A 19,068-nucleotide genomic window follows, 5' to 3' on the forward strand; every position below is an offset into this window, starting at 1 on the left:
AATTCATTTCTCTGTATCTGAGGTATAAAAATATTTTAAGTAATTAACCAAGGATTAAAAAGTCAAGGTCAGGCTGTCAGTCGTTTCATTTGTGATTTAATTTAATCTCATCTTTTGACTAATTAAAATTACTGAATATAACATTATTTCCATTGGTTCTATTTTGGAGCCTTAGACTTTTTTTTCCTTTTAGTAAATTATTCCCATGTTTTCTTTGCTTTAGAACATTTGCACCAGTGTGGGATGTGTTCAAAACATCTACAGAGAAATTAGCAAATTGTCACTTGGATCTTGTTAGAAAATTACAAGAATTAATAAAAGAAGTTCAGAAGTATGGAGAAGAACAAGTAAAATCGCATAAAAAGGTATCAGTTTTCCTTGTTAAAGGATTGATTGGTCAGATATTGAATGCTTTGTAGTTCTGTCATTTTGATGAATCATTTCATACCAAACAGACTAAAGAAGAAGTTGCAGGAACTCTGGAAGCTGTTCAAACCATTCAGAGCATAACTCAGGCCCTCCAGAAATCCAAGGAAAATTACAATGCCAAATGTGTAGAACAGGAACGTTTGAAAAAGGAAGGAGCTACACAAAGAGAAATAGAAAAGGTAATAGTAATAAAAATAATACCTCTGTGGTTTCAAAGCATTTTCAAATACAAGACTGCATTTAATCTTCAAACACTCAAGAATGATCTCATATTAAAGATCAAGTCACTGTGCCTCTGAGTGTTAGTGATTTACCTAAGTGAAACAGAAGTAGGTTTACAAAATATGTTGTATATGGTAGATAGATTAGCAAATACATAAAAAGGAATGATTTCTTTACATCGGTGACACATGTGCAGGATATTTTTTATAAGATAATTGATGAGATGCTGCTTGGTGTCAGATTTAATAATGAGGTAAAAATTTTTTTAAAGCAAGACTTTGGTAGATTTAGCAAGGCAATAGTTACTTGAGATAAACTTTAAATATATGTTGTGGGTGATTTATTACTGACTTTGAGCCCATGTATGTAGTATTGTGGTAAACCACAACCCTTTCCCCAACTCTCATTTTGATTGAAAGTAGATTTTTTTCCCCCTTTCAAAACAGTTTAACCATCCACTTGTTTGATGTGGTATATATCATTTAGGAATCAGCCATAGGGAGTGATAATTTTGAAAGTTTGTAGAATATTTGAAATAGCCAGTAAAAAAACACAACTGTAATTATGTTGCAATTATAATAATTATAAAAGTGTATATACATGGGCAAGAACTAGAAGAGCATCTGGAAAAATCAAAACAGTCGATGGAATTTGGGGTAATATGTTTCCTTTAGTGTTTTGTGCAATAACTAAAAATTGGGAGGGGGTAAAAAATGAGGCACAGTAAGTTCATGATTTTAAAACGCTCTTCATTCCAGGCATAGCAGTTAAGAATAAAATATAAAAAGGGAAAATAAAGCAAAATAACATGCTTCAAAAAGAAGAATATTATCTTCATAATGAACCAGAAATGGAACAGAGACTCAAAAGGGCATGTAGAGATTGATTATGCAGGGTTGTTGGACCCAAAGTCCTAAGTTAGGCAGTGGAATTTAGCTCTTGTGTGGTAAAGGGGACTAAATATTCCCCACTTGAGATGAAGCCCAAGGAACCCCACTCACTTGGTGATACTATAAGTAGTGAAAAAAGACTGTTGAGCTGCTGAAGGGCTAAAGCATTATTGGAAGTTGGGGCTTAAGGATGCAGTTCTGACTGGCAGTCAGGCCAAGGAACCAGTTCATGACTGTTTCGATCATATCCCCTATATTTTTCCAGGGAATTAATTAAAAGCTACCTTTATAAGACTGATACTAAATTGGGGCCTTGGAGGGCTGGCAGGAGATAACCTGAAACTGCTAAATGGGGATGGGTGAGCATAAATGATAGAATATAACACAATTCTAGGAGGTGATGTTTACCTTGTATTCTATAGAGTTTTCCAGCATCACTGATGGAGGGAGAGAGAGAAGAGAGAGGGGAAAAAACAAGAACCCTCCCACCTGAAATGAGCAAAAGCACATCTTAAGAAATCTAATATAGCTTTCCCTGCTATACAACAGTAGAGTGTTCCTGTGAAACCTTTCATAAGCCAAAATGGCGTAAGCAAAAAAGCAAGTACCTTAGAACACATCTTGCTAATGGATGCACAAAATAAATTGAGATAAAGCACAGATGCTTACAGACACAGTTCAAAGCCTTGGCGACCGATGCTGAGTGTAGATCCTGGGAAGGAGCTTGGCGGTGCCACTCTCACCGCTTCTCAGGGTGTGCGCTGCCTCTGTAACGGCTCCTGCAAAACAAACGCCGAATGCTATTTTTCTTGTACCTGTTTTTGTAAAAGTGAAAATCCTCCTTGAATGTTTTTCAGTTCGTGAAAACAGGAACTAATATAATTCTTTTGTAAAAGCAAAGTAAACAAACTTGTAAGACAAACTTTTGAAAAGCAGGGGACACCTCTGCTAACACAGATGGCAATAAATTTAACAATTAGAATAAGAATTCACTCCAAATAAAATTTAGGTTTATAAAATAGATGATCAGAAATGTTCGTGTATGTTGAGGATGTTCAGATATGCAAATGAATATAAATGTATATTAAAGAAATTGAGAGAGATAATGAAATAAGATCTAGTAGATGGGAAAACAGCTAACTAGAAAACTTGGCAGTGAAATATATGGTTATTGAAATTTTAAAAAAAGCAACAGAGAAGACAAACTTTAGAGCTGATATAGTGAAAGATTGAATTTGGGCACTCACCCATAACATAGTACAGAGAATAAAGGTTACCAACATTCATCTGATGTGGATTTCAGAAGAAAAAAAAAGGGAGAGGATGGTAGACAGGTAATATTTGAAGAGTTAACAGATCAGAATATTTCAGAATTTAAAAAACTCAGGATTTCTTAGATCAAAAGTACATTCTTGGTATTAAGCAGATTAAATAAAGATAAATTCAGAACGAGCCACCAGAGAAAAAGAGAATATTAAAAGCTACCGGGTATATCTTTTTCCTCACATCTCTGAAATCAGAATGCATCATCAAATGATAGTATCATATAATCATTGTTGGCACGGTGGCATTTGTGGTGTAGTTTCACTGCCTCTGTGAACTTGGTTGTTATATACCTGGTGGCATGATTGGACAACTGCAACACTTTGATATTTCAATTAACAGACCACTTTAAGAGCATTGAGGAAGGATTAGTTCTGATTGTTGTCTGAAAACCTTTTGCTGAGACCTGGTAAGATCAAGAAAATGTGAGCACCAATGTTTGGAAGAAAATCTGGAGATGATAGTGGAGCACTTTTAAGAATTGCTCTGTCAGTAATGCTTTTGGTGACACTGAAGATAATACTATGTGGGGAAAAAAAGAGACCTCAACAGTCCCTGAATTGGAAGTAACTGAGAAGGGTCAGAATCTGACTGTGAAAAAAGATTCAGGAGTATCTCGAAAGTTCATTTTGCTTTCTTTTTAATTCTGTATCACACAAGAATAAAAATCTACTTCTAAGTAAGTCTAGAAGAGCTCTTTTAAAAGTCTAAAATAAAAATTTTAAGTGATAAGAAAGCATTATTTCATGGTTTGACAGTGTTTTTCTGTTTCAGTGGTACACAGGATAATGGTGTGTGTTACAATTAATGGTATATTAGAATTAGTAGTAGTCAAGCATGAACATTAAGCATTAACTACTGAGAGAATAGAAGTATAGTCTAAATCTTCTAAATCAGCCAAAAGAAAAGAAGAGGAAGGGGTGCTTTCTTCTAATTGTTCTGCTCAGAGGTGATATCTTTGCTTGTGATATTAGATGTGTTAATGGGTCTCTGATTTATATATATTCAAATGCAAGCCTAAGTAAATAATTTATTTTGGCCTGTAATAAATAAACTCTTTATTAACATGAATGTAGATTTTTTTAAAACATAGATCTTTGAACTGTTTTTCCTTTGGTGAACTTGAAAACATAAATACTTATTGGCTATTATGACGTAGTACGCTTCTCATCTTCATTCACAAACCCTTATTTTTATAAAGCACCATTTGGAAGATACTCATATTTGTGGACTATGACAAAGTACTTATTTTATGTGTATGTATTTGATTCATAGGAGTTTACTATAAAAATTATAGACACTTAAACAGAAATATTTCTGGTAGTACATCAGAAAACTTATTTATAATGCTAAGGAAATGAATAAAATGTAGGATTTATTTCGTTATCAGTAGGTAATCTATTAAGGCCAATCTTTTGTTTACGAGAAGAAATGTAGCTATTGCTTTTAAAGCATAAGTTGCTATGCTCCAACTTCCCTTTTAATAATCACTTTACAAAAGTGGTCAAGTTTGTTACTACTGGGGCATTTAGTTTCTATGAGTCTACCCTAAGAATTTACAGTTTTACTAAGCAAAGATACCATTTAGAAAGTCATTTTGACTTAACTGAGTGTTGCTGTATAGTCATTTCCTATGAGAGATGTTTCTTGCTTTCAAAAAATATATATATTCCCAATATGATTACATTCTTCTTAAAATTTTATTTATTTATTTATTTAATTTTTGGCTGCGTTGGGTCTTTGTTGCTGTGCGTGGGCTTTCTCTGTTTGCAGCGAGCGGGGTCTACTCTTCGTTGCGGTACGCGGGCTTCTCATTGCAGTGGCTTCTCTTGTTGCGGAGCGTGGGCTCTAGGCTCGTGGGCTTCAGTAGTTGCAGCACGCAGACTCAGTAGTTGTGGCTCGTGGGATCTAGAGCGCAGGCTCAGTAGTTGTGGCGCACGGGCTTAGTTGCTCCGCGGCATGTGGGATCTTCCTGGACCAGGGCTCAAACCCTTGTTTCCTGCATTGGCAGGCAGATTCTTAACCACTGCGCCACCAGGGAAGTCCAGAATACGATTACATTCTAAAGTGTCCTCTATATTCTTTTATAGGATACCCTTAGTTTTCTTTAAATTTTTTTTGTCATTACTTAAAATACCTTGTGAATCAATAAACTCTTTAAAAAAAATTTATTCATTACTAAGTATTACTTTTGCCAGTTTTCTAAGATGCCTCTTTAAGTTGGTATGTAATTTCCTTATTCTGACATACGATGTTTACCTTTGAAGAGTGAAAGCTGATGTAAAAAATATATTAGAACTTATAAAGAGTATCTTATTTCTTTTTTTGTAAGTGAGAAACCATTATGTTGTCTACAATGCAGCATATGTGTCTACTAGGAAAAATAATCATAGCAAAATATTAATTGAACTTTTCCTGTTTATTAGTATAATAAAAATTAAGAGTTTACTTTAAATATAGGCTATAGACTCAGTTCTTCCCTTTTTACATGGTTCATTCACATATTTTCTGATTGTTGGATTATGAATTTGTATGCCATAGTAAATAAACGTTTTAGTTTCTAACATGTGCCTGTCATCATGCTAGATGTTATGAAGGTTCTTAAAGGCTAAGTACATATTATCCCCTCTGTCTTCAAGAAGCTTCCTTCTTTTTGAGGAGCTAAGACTTATTGAATAGTACAGAACAAGAGGCTGCTAGAGAAAGGTTTTAATGGTAAGTTTAGAAGGGGAGGTGTCTTATTTTGTGTAGAACCTGCAAAAAGAAAACAGGAAAGATCCCATGGAATAAATTACTTTAAAAAGTATGGACACAATCATTATAGTTATATTTTGGGGGACTTTTCCATTGTTTATGAATTTCCTTTCAAATTTCAAATACTTCTAGGAGTGATCACAGCTCGTGTATTTATCAATAGCTGACACATAAATTATAAGGCAATAACTTAATAGGCAGCAGAGAAAAAGAGTAGTGTTAGGATGAAGAAGAAGCAAAGAAGAGGGGGCTCCCAGTGGGAATATATCATTTTGCTAGACTGTGTCATTAAAAATCACTCCATGGACTGTGGGTTGCTTGTTACTCTTGTATAGACTGAAAATTTAGGTAGCTGGAAGAAATTCTCTTCTTCCAAGTCTCTTGGCATAACAAAATCCAAAAGGAAACCCAGATAACCATGGCATTAAAATTGTTTTTAAAATAAATTCTAGCAAACTTGGTTATCTGGACTTCCCGTGAAGGTAGTTTGTAAACTCTAAATATCCATCTCATCTAATGGTTAAATGTTTGAAAGGGCAAGGATGTTAGAGGAAGTATATTAACAGTAGTATAAAATAATGTCATACGGCTAGACGATGGGAAGAGAGTTTAAAAAAAGGTCCATAGGAGCAAACTAGAAAATCATTGTAGGTTTTAGACACTTACTTAGATATAATAACAGCAAAATGTAACAGCAAAATATAATGATGTATGTTCCTGTTGATGTTCCTTTTAGAAACCATAATAATAGCAGATACTATTTATTTTGTAGTCCCTGTCCCAAGCATTTACATAAATTACATTTCATCTGTGCCAAAGCTCTAAAAAAAATATGTGGTATTTCCATTGTAGGAATGAGAGAACTATATAAAACTCAAAGACAAAGTCAACTGGGTAGTAATTGGTAGAGCTAGAAGTTGAATCCAGTTTCTTTTGGCTCTGAAACCAGTTCTGATACAAGATACGGTTTTGATACACTACAAGATAAAGTGGCATCCTATATTCTTTATTTAAGAAGGCCCACAAGCATAAAGCATGTATGTTTAATATAATATATGCAATTATATTTTAGAGAGAGTACAGAGTTGCCTTTTTAGAGAATAAGACTGTATGCATCTCTTGCCAACCCCAAACCTCCAGGTAAACCCAACTTTCTGTTTCTAATACTTATTCTTAGACTCCTGAACATAGCTGGAGATAATTACCTACTGGCTCTGATTGGCTCTGCACAAATTCCAAGTTTTGCAGCTTAGCCCTCAGTGGCTCTTTGCAAGACTTTTACTCCTGTAGTTATTACCAGTTGCATTCTCCACAGCCATGGTTTGAAACTTTCTTTATTCTCCTGAAGTTCCCAACCCTACCCTACTCTTCTTCACTCGTAGCAGACCCGCTCTTACCTCATCATGAAAGTGGAGATATTTTATCTTGAAATCCTGTAGCTTTTCTTTTTTTGATCTTCTTTAAACTCTTATTTACTTCAACACCCCTTCCCTTCAAACTTCCTGTATCCAAATTGATCAGCCCTTTGAGAATAATCAGGTTTCTTGATAGCCACATGTCTGCCCCAACCTACAAGTGACACATAGTTTTTCTTCTTCTTTAATGTCCGTCTTCCATTTGTTTTTACTTCTTTGTTACTTTCCACCAATTTCTAGCTGTTTATGTATAGGTTATACTTCTTCTATGAAGTCCCTGAAGAAAAGATCCCTATATAATTTGTATTCATATTCCTCACTGCCTAATATTTAACATATTATTAAGTTTTTATTGAATAAGTAACTTTGATAAAATTAGAACTATAATAATGCAGTAACAATTTCTTGAAAAATAGGCAATGATTAAAAACAAATTTATAGATTTTCTGGAGCACAATGGAAACTGAGAAACCTCAAGGAAAATTGATTTTTTTTTTCAACTTTTGAGCTAGCTTTATAGTCACTGATCAGACATTAAATGGAATATCTGTTGTGGAAGGAAGGAAGACTCACAGGTGTGTAAAGGAGTGTCAAGCATATTCTGAGGGTATTGTCGCATTTTTGTTCGTTGAATTTTTAGTAACATTGTACTATTATGTGGTTGTGTGATCTTACTCTGAGTTATAAAATGAGAGTATTTAAACTTTTTAAAGCACGTTCCATCAGACAAGAGAATTAGCATTTAATTTCTGCATTATTGTGTGACCGTAACAAAAAATACTGCTAAGGAGGATTTGAAAAAAGGTATTAGTTTTTGTCAGCTTGAACTCAACATAGGCCTCATTTCTTAAAATGCACTTAAATTATTATTTCATATAAACTTATATCAGGAAATAAAAAATATTTTGTATAGTTCAAAATATTTCTGTTTTGTTACAGGCAGCTGTTAAATCTAAGAAAGCTACGGATACCTATAAACTCTATGTGGAAAAATATGCATTAGCAAAAGCTGATTTTGAACAGAAAATGACAGAAACAGCTCAGGTTGGTATTTTTAAGTCTTTAAATCTAAAACAGGATATTTGTGTTTATTGTTTATAAATTATAATAAATTATATTACTGATAAAAATAATATAATTTTTCTGTCATAAATTTTTTTAGTATTAGAAAATGTTAAAATGCACAATCTCAGTGTTCTAATAATGCTGTTTTAAAAATATACATCTTGTTTTGGAGATTGAAGACCAAGAATCAATAGTTACAATATCATAAGGGATTATTCAGATTGACTGGAATGTTTAAAGAGCATTGGAGAAAATGAGGACATTGGTAGATGATGAAGACAGTAATGATTATGTATGGGTTTTAAAATTGACTTATACTTAAGAAAACTGGAAATGACTCAGTGCTGAGGATACAGTGGTTAACAAAACAATCAAGAATCCCTGCTCTCATAGAACTTCCATTTTAGTAAGGGAAGACAGACAATCAGTTAAAAAAAGTCTGTTTCCTATACGCTTGGGATAAATTATATTCAATTTGATGTTCTTAGAGCCTTAGTTAAAGGCCTAGATTTATGATGGGTGCTTTTATGAATTATACCCAAAACTTCTACCTTCACCTCTTGTCCTCTTTTCTTGTTTTGTTTTTCTCCTTAGCACCTGTCATCATCTGACACCATGCATTTAATTTACTGTCAGACAGGATAGGATGGTATGCTGCTGTGACAGAGAACCCCCAAAATCTCAGTGGCTTACAATAGCAAGTGTTTATTTGTTATCACGCTACTTGTTCATCATGGCTTAGCTCTTCACTCTGGCACTGAGGCTGGTGGAGGAACCTCTTCTTAGAACATTCTTAGTCATCATGTCTGAGGGGCTAGAAATATGGTGGAGCACACTGGCTCCTCTACCCATATTTTTTGTTGTCTGTCTTCCCCCCACTAAAATATAATTTCTGTAAGAGCAGGGATTGATTTGTTTACTGCAATCTCCTCAGCACTTAAAACAGTTTTCAGCTCATGGTAGGCACTCTGTAAGTGTGAAGAAGGACTTTATGAATCTGACTTTTTGGATTCTAGGGAGTCTTCTCGCTTAGAGTGGTGAATGATTCACACCTCAGAAACAGACGGCTTACATGCTTGTGTGCAGGCATAATGCATCCATCTCTACTTACCGTGTTGTGGGCACTGTGCTAGTGCTGGGTGTATACAGTATATATGTAAATAAAACAAATTCTCTCTGCTCTACATGGAGTATACAGTATAGGGGAGGGAGACAGACATTAAATATATGCTTAAATGTAAAGTTACAAATTATTATAAATGTTACAAAGGAAAAGAACAAGCTTCCATGAGATAGAATAAGAGGGATGACCTAATTTGGATTAGGGAGTTAGCAAAAGTCCATTTTGGAGAAGTAACATTTAAAACTGAGATTTGAAGAGTCAGTAAGAGACTCATTCTAGGGCAGGAGTGTTCTAGGCACTGGGGACAGTGGATATGAAGACCCAGATGTGTAAAAGAGAGATCACATTCTAGAAAGTAAAAAATGCTTACTGAAACTGAGTAAGGAGAGATGGTGGTTAGAAATGAGGTTAAAGAGATAATCAAGGACCAGGCTTTAGTGAGGGTTTAGGTTTTCTCCCAGAGCAGTTGGAATACATTGAAGAGCTGTATGCAGGGGCGTCACATGATATGGTCTGCATTTTTAAAGCTAATTCAGACAGTTTCGTGAAGAATGGATTATAGTGAGGCCAAAGGAGAATCAAGAGTCCAATTTGGAAGGCAGTGTCATAGTCCAGGGAGAAGGATGAGGGTCAGTGTGGTGGCCTTGGAGAAGGAGACAAGTGAATGCATTTGGAGGTGGCAGGGGTAGGGTGAATGGGAGAATTCTAAAGGGATTCAAGATCTCTTCCAGGTTTTGGCTTGTAAGCCTATGTGTATAGAGATGAATGGCAAAGGCTAGATGAAGAGTTGTTAGTTTGAGGGGTCGGAAGAGCGTGAGATGTTCAGTTTTGAACATGTTAATTTTGAGCTGCGTATACCTAAGTGGAGACATCAAATGGGCAGTTTTGGAGGCTGTAAGTAATCTGGGCTGGACATAATATTCACATCCCTTATCCACAATTCTGAATTCCAAAAGCTCTGAAAACCAAAAATTTTTTTTCCAGAACTCATTTGGCAGCAAAACTTGAACCGATGTGAGGCTAATTTATAGTCTCTTTATCCTACTTAGACTGAATATACATGTTTTCCTTTAGTGTTCGATAAACAGATGCCACTGCAGATCCTGTTGGTAGTATTATGAGATATATGGTAACAACACCATGTTATCTTTATTTTAAAAAATGCAAAATATTTAAATTCCAAAACAACTGGTCCCAAAGGTTTTGAATAAAGGATTGGGCCTTTATAAAATAGGGGCTGGACAGTACACACAGCCGTAATGACGTCACCTTGGATAGAGTGTGGGGAAATAGTGGCCAAGCTCTGAGAGGTTCATCATTGTCAGTTTGGGAGAGGAAGAGATGCTGAAACCCAAGTAGGAGAAGCCAGAGAAGGAAGAAAACTGGGAAATGTAATGTCATGGCAGCTGGGAAATGATAATGTTTCAAGAAGGGTTTAGTTTGTTAAATGAGGCTCCATCTCTAGTGAGATAAAAAGTTTCAGTTTCTATAGCAACTGAGGTCATTGTAGACTTCAGCAAGTTCTCTTTTATCTTTTAAATCATTAGGAACACTCCTTTATAAGGCAGTTATTGATTTGTTAATTTCCTATCAAAATGATTAGTTTCTATCAGTGAAAATGTTTGCCTTTCAGTTATTTAATTTGAAAAAACAAATTAGAATTTGTTAGAGTCAGTGTTTTTTGTTTGTATATATTATAAAGAATCTTCAGCACTCACCTTTCCCTCTCCTTATCTCTTTCTGCTTCCTCATGACATTTTTTCAAATTGCATTTTAACTGTTTATCTTGCCAATTCCAAGATGGAAACATTAATTTGTTTGAGCAGATGTTTAACCATGGTGCTTTTAAATAAAGATGATGCTATACTGTGCTGACGTGTATATGTGTTCTTTCTCGTGTTCCCTCCTTGTCTTTCTCTGTCTGTGTCACACACACACAACTGTAGGACAGGTTAACTTTTGTTTCTTAATAGACAGTGGACTTTATTTTGGGTTATTTAGAAGGGAAAAGAATTCTTTTGCTTCTCTACTTTCCTTTTGTTCCAGGCCAAGCGGGTTGACTTAATCCCAGTGGGAAGGGGCCTGTCAATCTAGTGAGAATGAAATTTGGGTGGCAGGACATATATTTACCTGGGGTGAAAGAAGTTAGAATTTACTTGGAGTACTTGTGATGTAAGTTTTTTCATTTGAGTTGAGAATAAGCATGATTAAAATTGTGACTCTGTGCTTATGCTTTTCACCACTGTCGGTTAATGACACTTAAAAAACTTGAAACAGTAAGGAGATTTTGTTTACTTTGAACAGTTTGATGGCTAGTTCAAGGAAATTTGAGATTTGCTTGAGCAACACCCTCAGATTAAGGAGTTTTAGTATTAGAGTGCTTTTCTATATCTCTCATGGCTGACAAAATTGTACTTTTTTAAAAAAAACTAATATAACAGTACATATGAACACAGTGAATTTGAAATTGCAAGGAGGAAAAACTCTGATTTGTTCAAGAAGGTTTATTCATTTATATTCAAACACTTGATACTATGTTCCCACTGCTGAATAACTCTGAGCTTATTTCGTAGTCACTAATTTTGAGGAATTCTGATATTTAGCAGTGTCCTCCCACCAAAAATAAAGCACAGTTTAAAGACTGCAGCTGAATCATGCTTTTAGTTTCTGTTTGGCCGCATGCTTCAAGATATTTCTAAATTATTAAGGATCTGACCTATTCAACGTAGGTGTTTCAAAAGAGAATGAGAAGAAGGCACAAGTTTCCTTGGAATTAGGGATCATCCATTTGAAATTAGTGGCTGTTTGACCAAGCTTTCCTGGATTTGGGACTACCTGTCTATGAGAAAATCTCTTGTTCATTAAATTGCAGAAATTTAAGCCGAGGGTGAATTCTTATAATATGAATGTAAAATAGGATCATGCTCCTCCTGAATGTTCCTCAGTTCTTAAGAGTAATTCAGGATCTTGCAGTATTGGTATTCTCATTGGACTTGGTCAAAATTAGTCAAGACAAGCACTCTATTTTAATTCTTATCATTCCTCATGAATAAAATGGATTTAAGTTTTTGGACTTTGTTGTATTACTGCCAAAACTATAATTTCACCATAATTGATTTTTTTTGTTAGAAGTCCAGACCCTTTACACAAACATAGACATGATTATTTGGCTTAGTGATTTCTGATCACGTAACTCAGTGCTGAAGAAAATTGGACATTAAATATGGGGTGAGGGAATTTAATTTGATAAACTAACTAGGGAAAAATAGCAGACATTTAGGCCTGCTCCTTAGAGCTGATGTAATTTGGCAAGAAAGTGGGTAATCAGGTTTGTGCACTGGAAATGACAAATGTATTTTTGTTTGAAAATGACTAGTTCAGCATTTCCCAAATCCTGTTTTGAGGAATATTATTGTTCTGTGAGATATTAATAGATATTCAGAGAAGAAGAAAAAAAGGGTTGTGTGGTCAAAGAAATTCGGAAGACGCTGGGTTAAGCAGAGTGCAACAAGTTTTGTTACTTTAGTATTTTTCTCAGTTACTTCAGTTTTTAATACATTTATTGTGAAGCCAAGTCTAGCAGTGGTTTTCTTCCTGGGGAGTAAATATCAGAATAACCTGGGATTTTTTTCCCAAACAACATTCTTACCTCTTTCCAGCCCATTGCCTAAGTAGTCGTGGAGGATCTATTTGTTTTATAGTTTGAAAACATTCTCTAGGTCATCTGAATCATCTCTACCTTCAGTTGAGAACTGCTGAGACAGAGTGTACATACAGGCTTTCCCAGATTTCTTTGACCGTAGACTGTTTCTTTTGGAGACTGTGTATTAACATTTCAAGAATTAGACCTTTTGAAAGTCTATGGGCTAGATTGTAAAGTCGTTAAGAAGTAAACTGTAGTTTTAGCTCTGCCAACTAATTGTTTTTCAGTTTTTGAAATACTTCTCCCTTGGTTTTCTGACACTATTCTCTTCTGGGTCTCCTTCTGATTTTCTGACCATGATTATAGATTTTAATTTGTGGTATCTTCTAATTCTGAAAAAGTCATATTTGCCTGAGAAATGATGTAACAAAAAGTTAACTTTTTTCGATGCTAGACTCATTTGTCTAGAAGCATTGTTAAATATTAAATAATAATGATAACTTGCTAAATTTGGTTAGCTGTATTAAGATGACTTCTAAAAAGTGTTTTGATTTCAGAATATATCTGTGTGTGTGTGTAATTTTTTATATTCGCTACCCAGAAATTTCAAGATATTGAAGAAACTCATCTCATTCATATAAAAGAAATTATAGGATCCTTGTCAAATGCTATAAAGGAAATTCATTTACAGATAGGCCAGGTACGTTTTTACTTTTATTGAACTGATTCATGAGAATTTTATGTTCACTTCTGACTCTAAAAATCGTGACTCATAACATGATACTGAATTATTTCAGGTAAAGAATATGTATTTACATGTATTAAGTACAAAATAACCTGGATTTTACCATCCTATCAAGGATGATAATTTAAATTAATTATGGAGTTAAACTTCTGAAGTTAACAATTTTTGAATATTTCTTTATTACAAAGTTTTACTATTTTAAAATTTAGAATAGCAACTTCAATAAGTTCTAGAGCTTGTGCTTAGAAATTTTCCAAAAATATAAAAGTGCCTTAATGATGACATTTGGGGTGCATTGAAATATAGTAGAAAAAGATGAAGTCTGTTATTCTTGGTTACTAAAGTTCTAATACTATTTTCATTGCTGTATAAGTTTTATTTATCATAAGATTTATGTCTCTAAAACACTCAAAGATAGGAACAGGACACTGCCTTGACTTCTAAGGCTGTGAGACCATATGTTAAGGGGTTCATGTAAAAAGTGGTTTGTATCCATAGATCTACTAACAGTGTTAGGTAACAGAGCATGTTAGGCAAATGAAAGTTTTCAAAGGCTCTGGGTCAAAAAATATATATTTTGGTATAATGAATTTTAATTGTTTTGTGGAAGTTTTGTCTGAAATACAGTAAGACTATTTATGGAAAGTGAAAAAAACTTATCTTTATTTCATTTTAATAGGTCCATGAAGAATTTATAAATAACATGGCTAACACTACAGTTGAAAGCTTGATACAAAAATTTGCTGAGTCAAAAGGCACTGGGAAGGAAAGACCTGGTAAGATGACAAACTTTGCAAGGAAACATATTCACATTTTCCATCCAGTAACAAATGTGTTTGCCTTTAAATTCCAAAATTGCAAAATGGAGCTTGGGAGATACCTAAAAGTCTGTGTGAAATCTCAGATATCATTACTTTGTGTCTGATGGTATGTTAGGTTTTTGTTTTGACCTTCAGTAGTTAATAATTTAGTACTACTTAAAGTGGTTATCATACCTTTACTAAATTAATATATTACAGTTTATTTATACTTTCAAAAGTAGAGTTAGCAACTGAAGGCCATTTTAATAAGACAAAGAGTGGGAGAGAATATTAAGCCCTCAGAGCATTGAGGCCAGTGGAGAACATTTCTTAAAATTTAATAACTTTTTTCTTTCCTCATTCACATATATATTTAACAAATTTATTTATTGAGTGCTAATAGTATTCTGGGTACTGTTTTAGACACTGGGGAATATACCAGTGAGTACAGGCATCCTGGTTCCTATTTTATGAACAAATGATTACAGGTTTCCTTAATCTTACTTTTAATAAGCATGTTATATTATATCAAATATAATAAGCACCATTCTCTTCTCCTGCTCAGCATACTTACAGTCTTCGAGATTTCTTTTGTTTTGTTTTGTTTTTTATTTATTTTTGGCTGCGCTGGGTCTTCATTGCTGCGCACAGGCTTTTCTCTAGTTGCGGTGAGTGAGGTCTACTCTTTGTGGTGCGTGGGCTTCTCACTGCGGTGGCTTCTCTTGTTGCTGAACGTGGGCTCTAGGCGTATGGGCTTCAGTATTTGCACCACGCAGGCCCTAGAGCGCGCGGGCTTCAGTAGTTGTGGCACGTGGGCTCAGTAGTTGGTGGTGCGCAGGCTCTAGGGTGTGCAGGCTTCAGTAGTTGTGGTGCACAGGCTCAGTAGTTGTGGCGCACAGGCTTAGTTGCTCCACGGCATGTGGGATTTTCCCGGACCAGGGATTGAACCCAGGTCCTCTGTGTTGGCAGGCGGATTCTCAACCACTGTGCCACCAGGGAAGTCCCAAGCCTTCTAGATTTCTTGAATCTATCTATTAGTTACTTCTACCATATTCTTGCAAGATACTTGTTTTCACTCCACAGGTAAAAATTATTCAGTCCAGTAAAGAAGTTAAAGTATAGTTTAGAATTCAGGAAAATGAATATGTGATTTGTAGAGAAGTCTGGGAGCCATTTTTCTTCAGTGCAGTTCACAGCTAAGGCTTGAAAACCTAAATCATCTTCACTTCCTTTTTCCCACGTTTCGTTAAGTTTCCAATTGTATTGATTCAATTCTGTTAGTATTTTTCCCTTCAGACCTTCCTTCTTACCTACCTCATTGAATACAGCAGCAGGTTTCTAAATACTGGCACAGTAGAGATTTCTCTAGTCTATTTTACATGTTGTAGCACATTAATGTTTTGGGTATATAATTATGAACTCATAACTGCATTTCTCATAACTCTTTGACTTTTCATTATAGACAGAATGAAATTTAGATTCTGGACTTAGATTCAAAGCTTTTCAGGATCTGCCCTTGCCCAATTCTTTTTTTTTTTTTTTTTAATAGATTTATTTATTTATTTATCTATTTATTTTTGGCTGAGTTGGGTCTTCATTGCTGCGCGAGGGCTTTCTCTAGTTGTGGCGAGCGGGGGCTACTCTTGATTGCGGTGCGTGGGCTTCTCATTGCGGTGGCTTCTCTTGTTGCGGAGCACGGGCTCTAGGCGCGCGTGCTTTAGTAGCTGTCGCTCAAAGGCTCTAGAGCACAGCCTTAGTAGTTGTGGCGCACAGGCTTAGTTGCTCCACGGCATGTGGGATCTTCCCGGACCAGGGCTCGAACCCGTGTCTCCTGCATTGGCAGGCGGATTTTTAACCACTGCGCCACCAGGGAAGCCCCTGCCCTTGTCCAATCTTTAGTCTTACTTTCTATTTTTCTTTTCTGGCACCCTCCATTGCAGCCAACCTGAATTGCTTGCTGTTTCCTATCCATACCCCCCTTTTGCCCTTGGCACCTTAGTTGCCCTTATGTCTACTCTAGAAAATGCTATATCTCACTCATTTTTCAAATGAATAAACTCTTAAAAAGCCAGGTCATGTGTTACTTCCACCATCAAACAGAGAACTTTGTACTTTTTTTTGGCATTGTTGGTGTCTACCTTAAATTTTAGTAATTGTGCTCTTATGAAGAAAAGTTCTGTTTTTGATTCATCTGTTTATTATGTGTAAACAGTACATTTTTGTTGAATGAATGAACAGATGGGCATATAAGGTAAGGTTAGGATGTTGAAGAGGTTGGAATGGATGGATTTGCTATTAGATAAGTCTTGGTGAAGGAATAGTAAATAATTATGGTTAAATTTAGTGAGTACTTACTTTGTGCCATGTACTATGTCAACTGCTTTGCAGGCAAACTTTGATCTTCAGGAACTCTTTGAAGTAGGTACTGTTATTCCCATCTTACAGATGATGGAAATATTGAGAGGTTAAATTACTTGCCAAAGCTAAGTACATGCCAGAATACTGGGATTAAATTTCAGGATCCTTGACCTCAAGGCCCATGCTTTGGAGAAATTAGAATAGAACTAACTAAGTTTACATATGTAGGAGAATGAGGATGCTGAGATACATAACTACAAAATAGTTTGAAACCCTAAAATTCATTGTAAAGATTAAATTGTAAGTGAAAACCAGTTAAGAGAGGTAAAAACAATTGAAGAATCTTTATATAGAGCGTTTAGAAGTATTGGTAGAATAAAAGGAAATGTGTATTGGCTGGTTAAAAATGCCTGAGACAGAACTGAATAAGGTTGATAGATTGTATCATTATCAGTATCCTGTTTGTGACATTATATTGTAGTTTTGCAAAATGTTATCATTGCAGGAAACTGGGCAAAGTATACAAGGAATCTTGCTGTATTTCTTTTTTTTTTTCTTTTTTTAGAACTGTACGTGAATCTACAATTATCTCAAGAAAAAGTTCAGTTACTCTCTTATCTGTGGTATAGCACACTACTTAGCCCTGTGGTTTGTGGTCTATTCTTTACTACCAGTGAGACCTATAACCCTCAGTGCCCTCATCTATAAAGTGAGGATAATAATAGTACCTACCTCATGGGGTGGTTGTGAGGTTTTTATTGAGTACTTAATAAATGGTATTTTCTAAAAATTAATACATACCTGATTAATAGTTAGCTACTATTGGTTATAGTTTATAAATTTAAATTTAATGGCCTCAAGATATATGGCATGTAGAAAATTTCTGTAACTAAATGGTAAGAGGGAAGCCAAGATTGATGGTGACATGGGCTTTCCTAGAATTACTGAACCCAGAATTAGGTGACTGTTTCAGGCTGACTGTTGACATTGTGTATATAGGTGACTGATTTTCAAAATAAGTGATCTAGAACTAATTTAGGGGGAAAAAAGGGAGTGGTGTGGGTGTGGAATGGAAAGAATAAGTATTACTTCTCCAGTTGACTTGCTGTGGGTGAAGAGTTACAGCTCCTTCGTACATATTTGTTCTATTTATGTCACTAGAGGGAGTCTATTACAGTGATGGAAATTTTGTGTTTCTCAGAAAAATAACACGTGATTGTGGATTTTGTTTTGTAAGAAGTATTCTAACCTTGAGTTGTATATACTATTTTACTGTTAACATTTTTTTTCTCCTGTTTTGTAAGGGCTCCCTCTGGTGGATGAGTTCTTCTGTAAACTGGTTTTAGGCCTACAGGATACACATTTTAAAAAGAAAACAAGAGGCCCAGTTCTTTAAAAACTTTGTATAACTGAAGTTAACCTATTTCTCTTGCACTGAAAAATTTCTTTAGTTAGTTATCTGTTGAGATATATAACCTCTAACTTTGTCTCCAATTCTCCTATGTAAATCAAACACTTTGAGAGCATTAAATTTTTTTCCTATTTATTGAGACTATTTTATACTAATTATATGTAGTGTCATTTTTGTCATTACTTTTTTTTATTGAGATATAAGTGACGTATAACATTGTATTAGCTTTAAGGTATGCAACATAATGATTTGATATATGTATGTAATGCAAAATGATTACCAAAGTAAGTTTAGTTAACATCTATTCCCACACATAGTTAAAAATTTTTTTTTCTTGTGATAAGAACATTTAAGGACTACAGTTGGCCCTGTCTGTCCGAGGATTCCACAGCCATGGATATGGAGGGCTGACTGTATTATGCCATGTAAGGGACTTGAGCATCTTCGAAACTTAGTATCTGCAGGGATCCTAGAACCAGTTGCCTTCGGATACTGAGGGATGACTGTACTCTTTTAGCGGCTTTCAAATACATAATATAGTATTGTTAACTAAAGTCACCATGCTGTGCATTACATCTGCAGGACTTATTTTGTCTTATAACTGGAAGTGTGTATGTTTTGACCACCTTTACCCGTTTTGCCTAGTGGGGGACACCCCCCATCTGTTCTCTGTATCTATAAGTCCAGGTTTTTTTTAGATTCCACATGTAAGTGAGATCATACAGTATTTGTCTTTCTCTGACTTATTTCACTTAACATAATGCCCTCAAGGTCCATCTGTGTTGTCACAAACGGCAGGATTTCCTTCCTTTTTATGGCTGAATATTTTGTTTGTATGTGTGTGTGTATATATATACACACACATACATATATGTATATATAGATATACA

General features: G+C 35.1%; 1 protein-coding gene across 1 annotated transcript in view; it reads left to right on the forward strand.

Moving 5' to 3' along the window:
* The window catches only part of FCHO2 (FCH and mu domain containing endocytic adaptor 2), a 112,475-nt gene that overhangs the window by 30,647 nt on the left and 62,760 nt on the right, over nucleotides 1–19,068 (forward strand). The window contains exons 4-8 of the mRNA XM_068535493.1: nucleotides 224–365; nucleotides 456–608; nucleotides 7,973–8,077; nucleotides 13,466–13,564; nucleotides 14,289–14,385. Of these exons, the coding sequence (XP_068391594.1) occupies nucleotides 224–365; nucleotides 456–608; nucleotides 7,973–8,077; nucleotides 13,466–13,564; nucleotides 14,289–14,385 (596 nt within the window). The remainder of the gene's footprint in view (nucleotides 1–223; nucleotides 366–455; nucleotides 609–7,972; nucleotides 8,078–13,465; nucleotides 13,565–14,288; nucleotides 14,386–19,068) is intronic.

Source organism: Eschrichtius robustus, chromosome 2 (genome assembly GCF_028021215.1).
Source record: "Eschrichtius robustus isolate mEscRob2 chromosome 2, mEscRob2.pri, whole genome shotgun sequence".
Lineage (NCBI taxonomy): Eukaryota > Metazoa > Chordata > Mammalia > Artiodactyla > Eschrichtiidae > Eschrichtius > Eschrichtius robustus.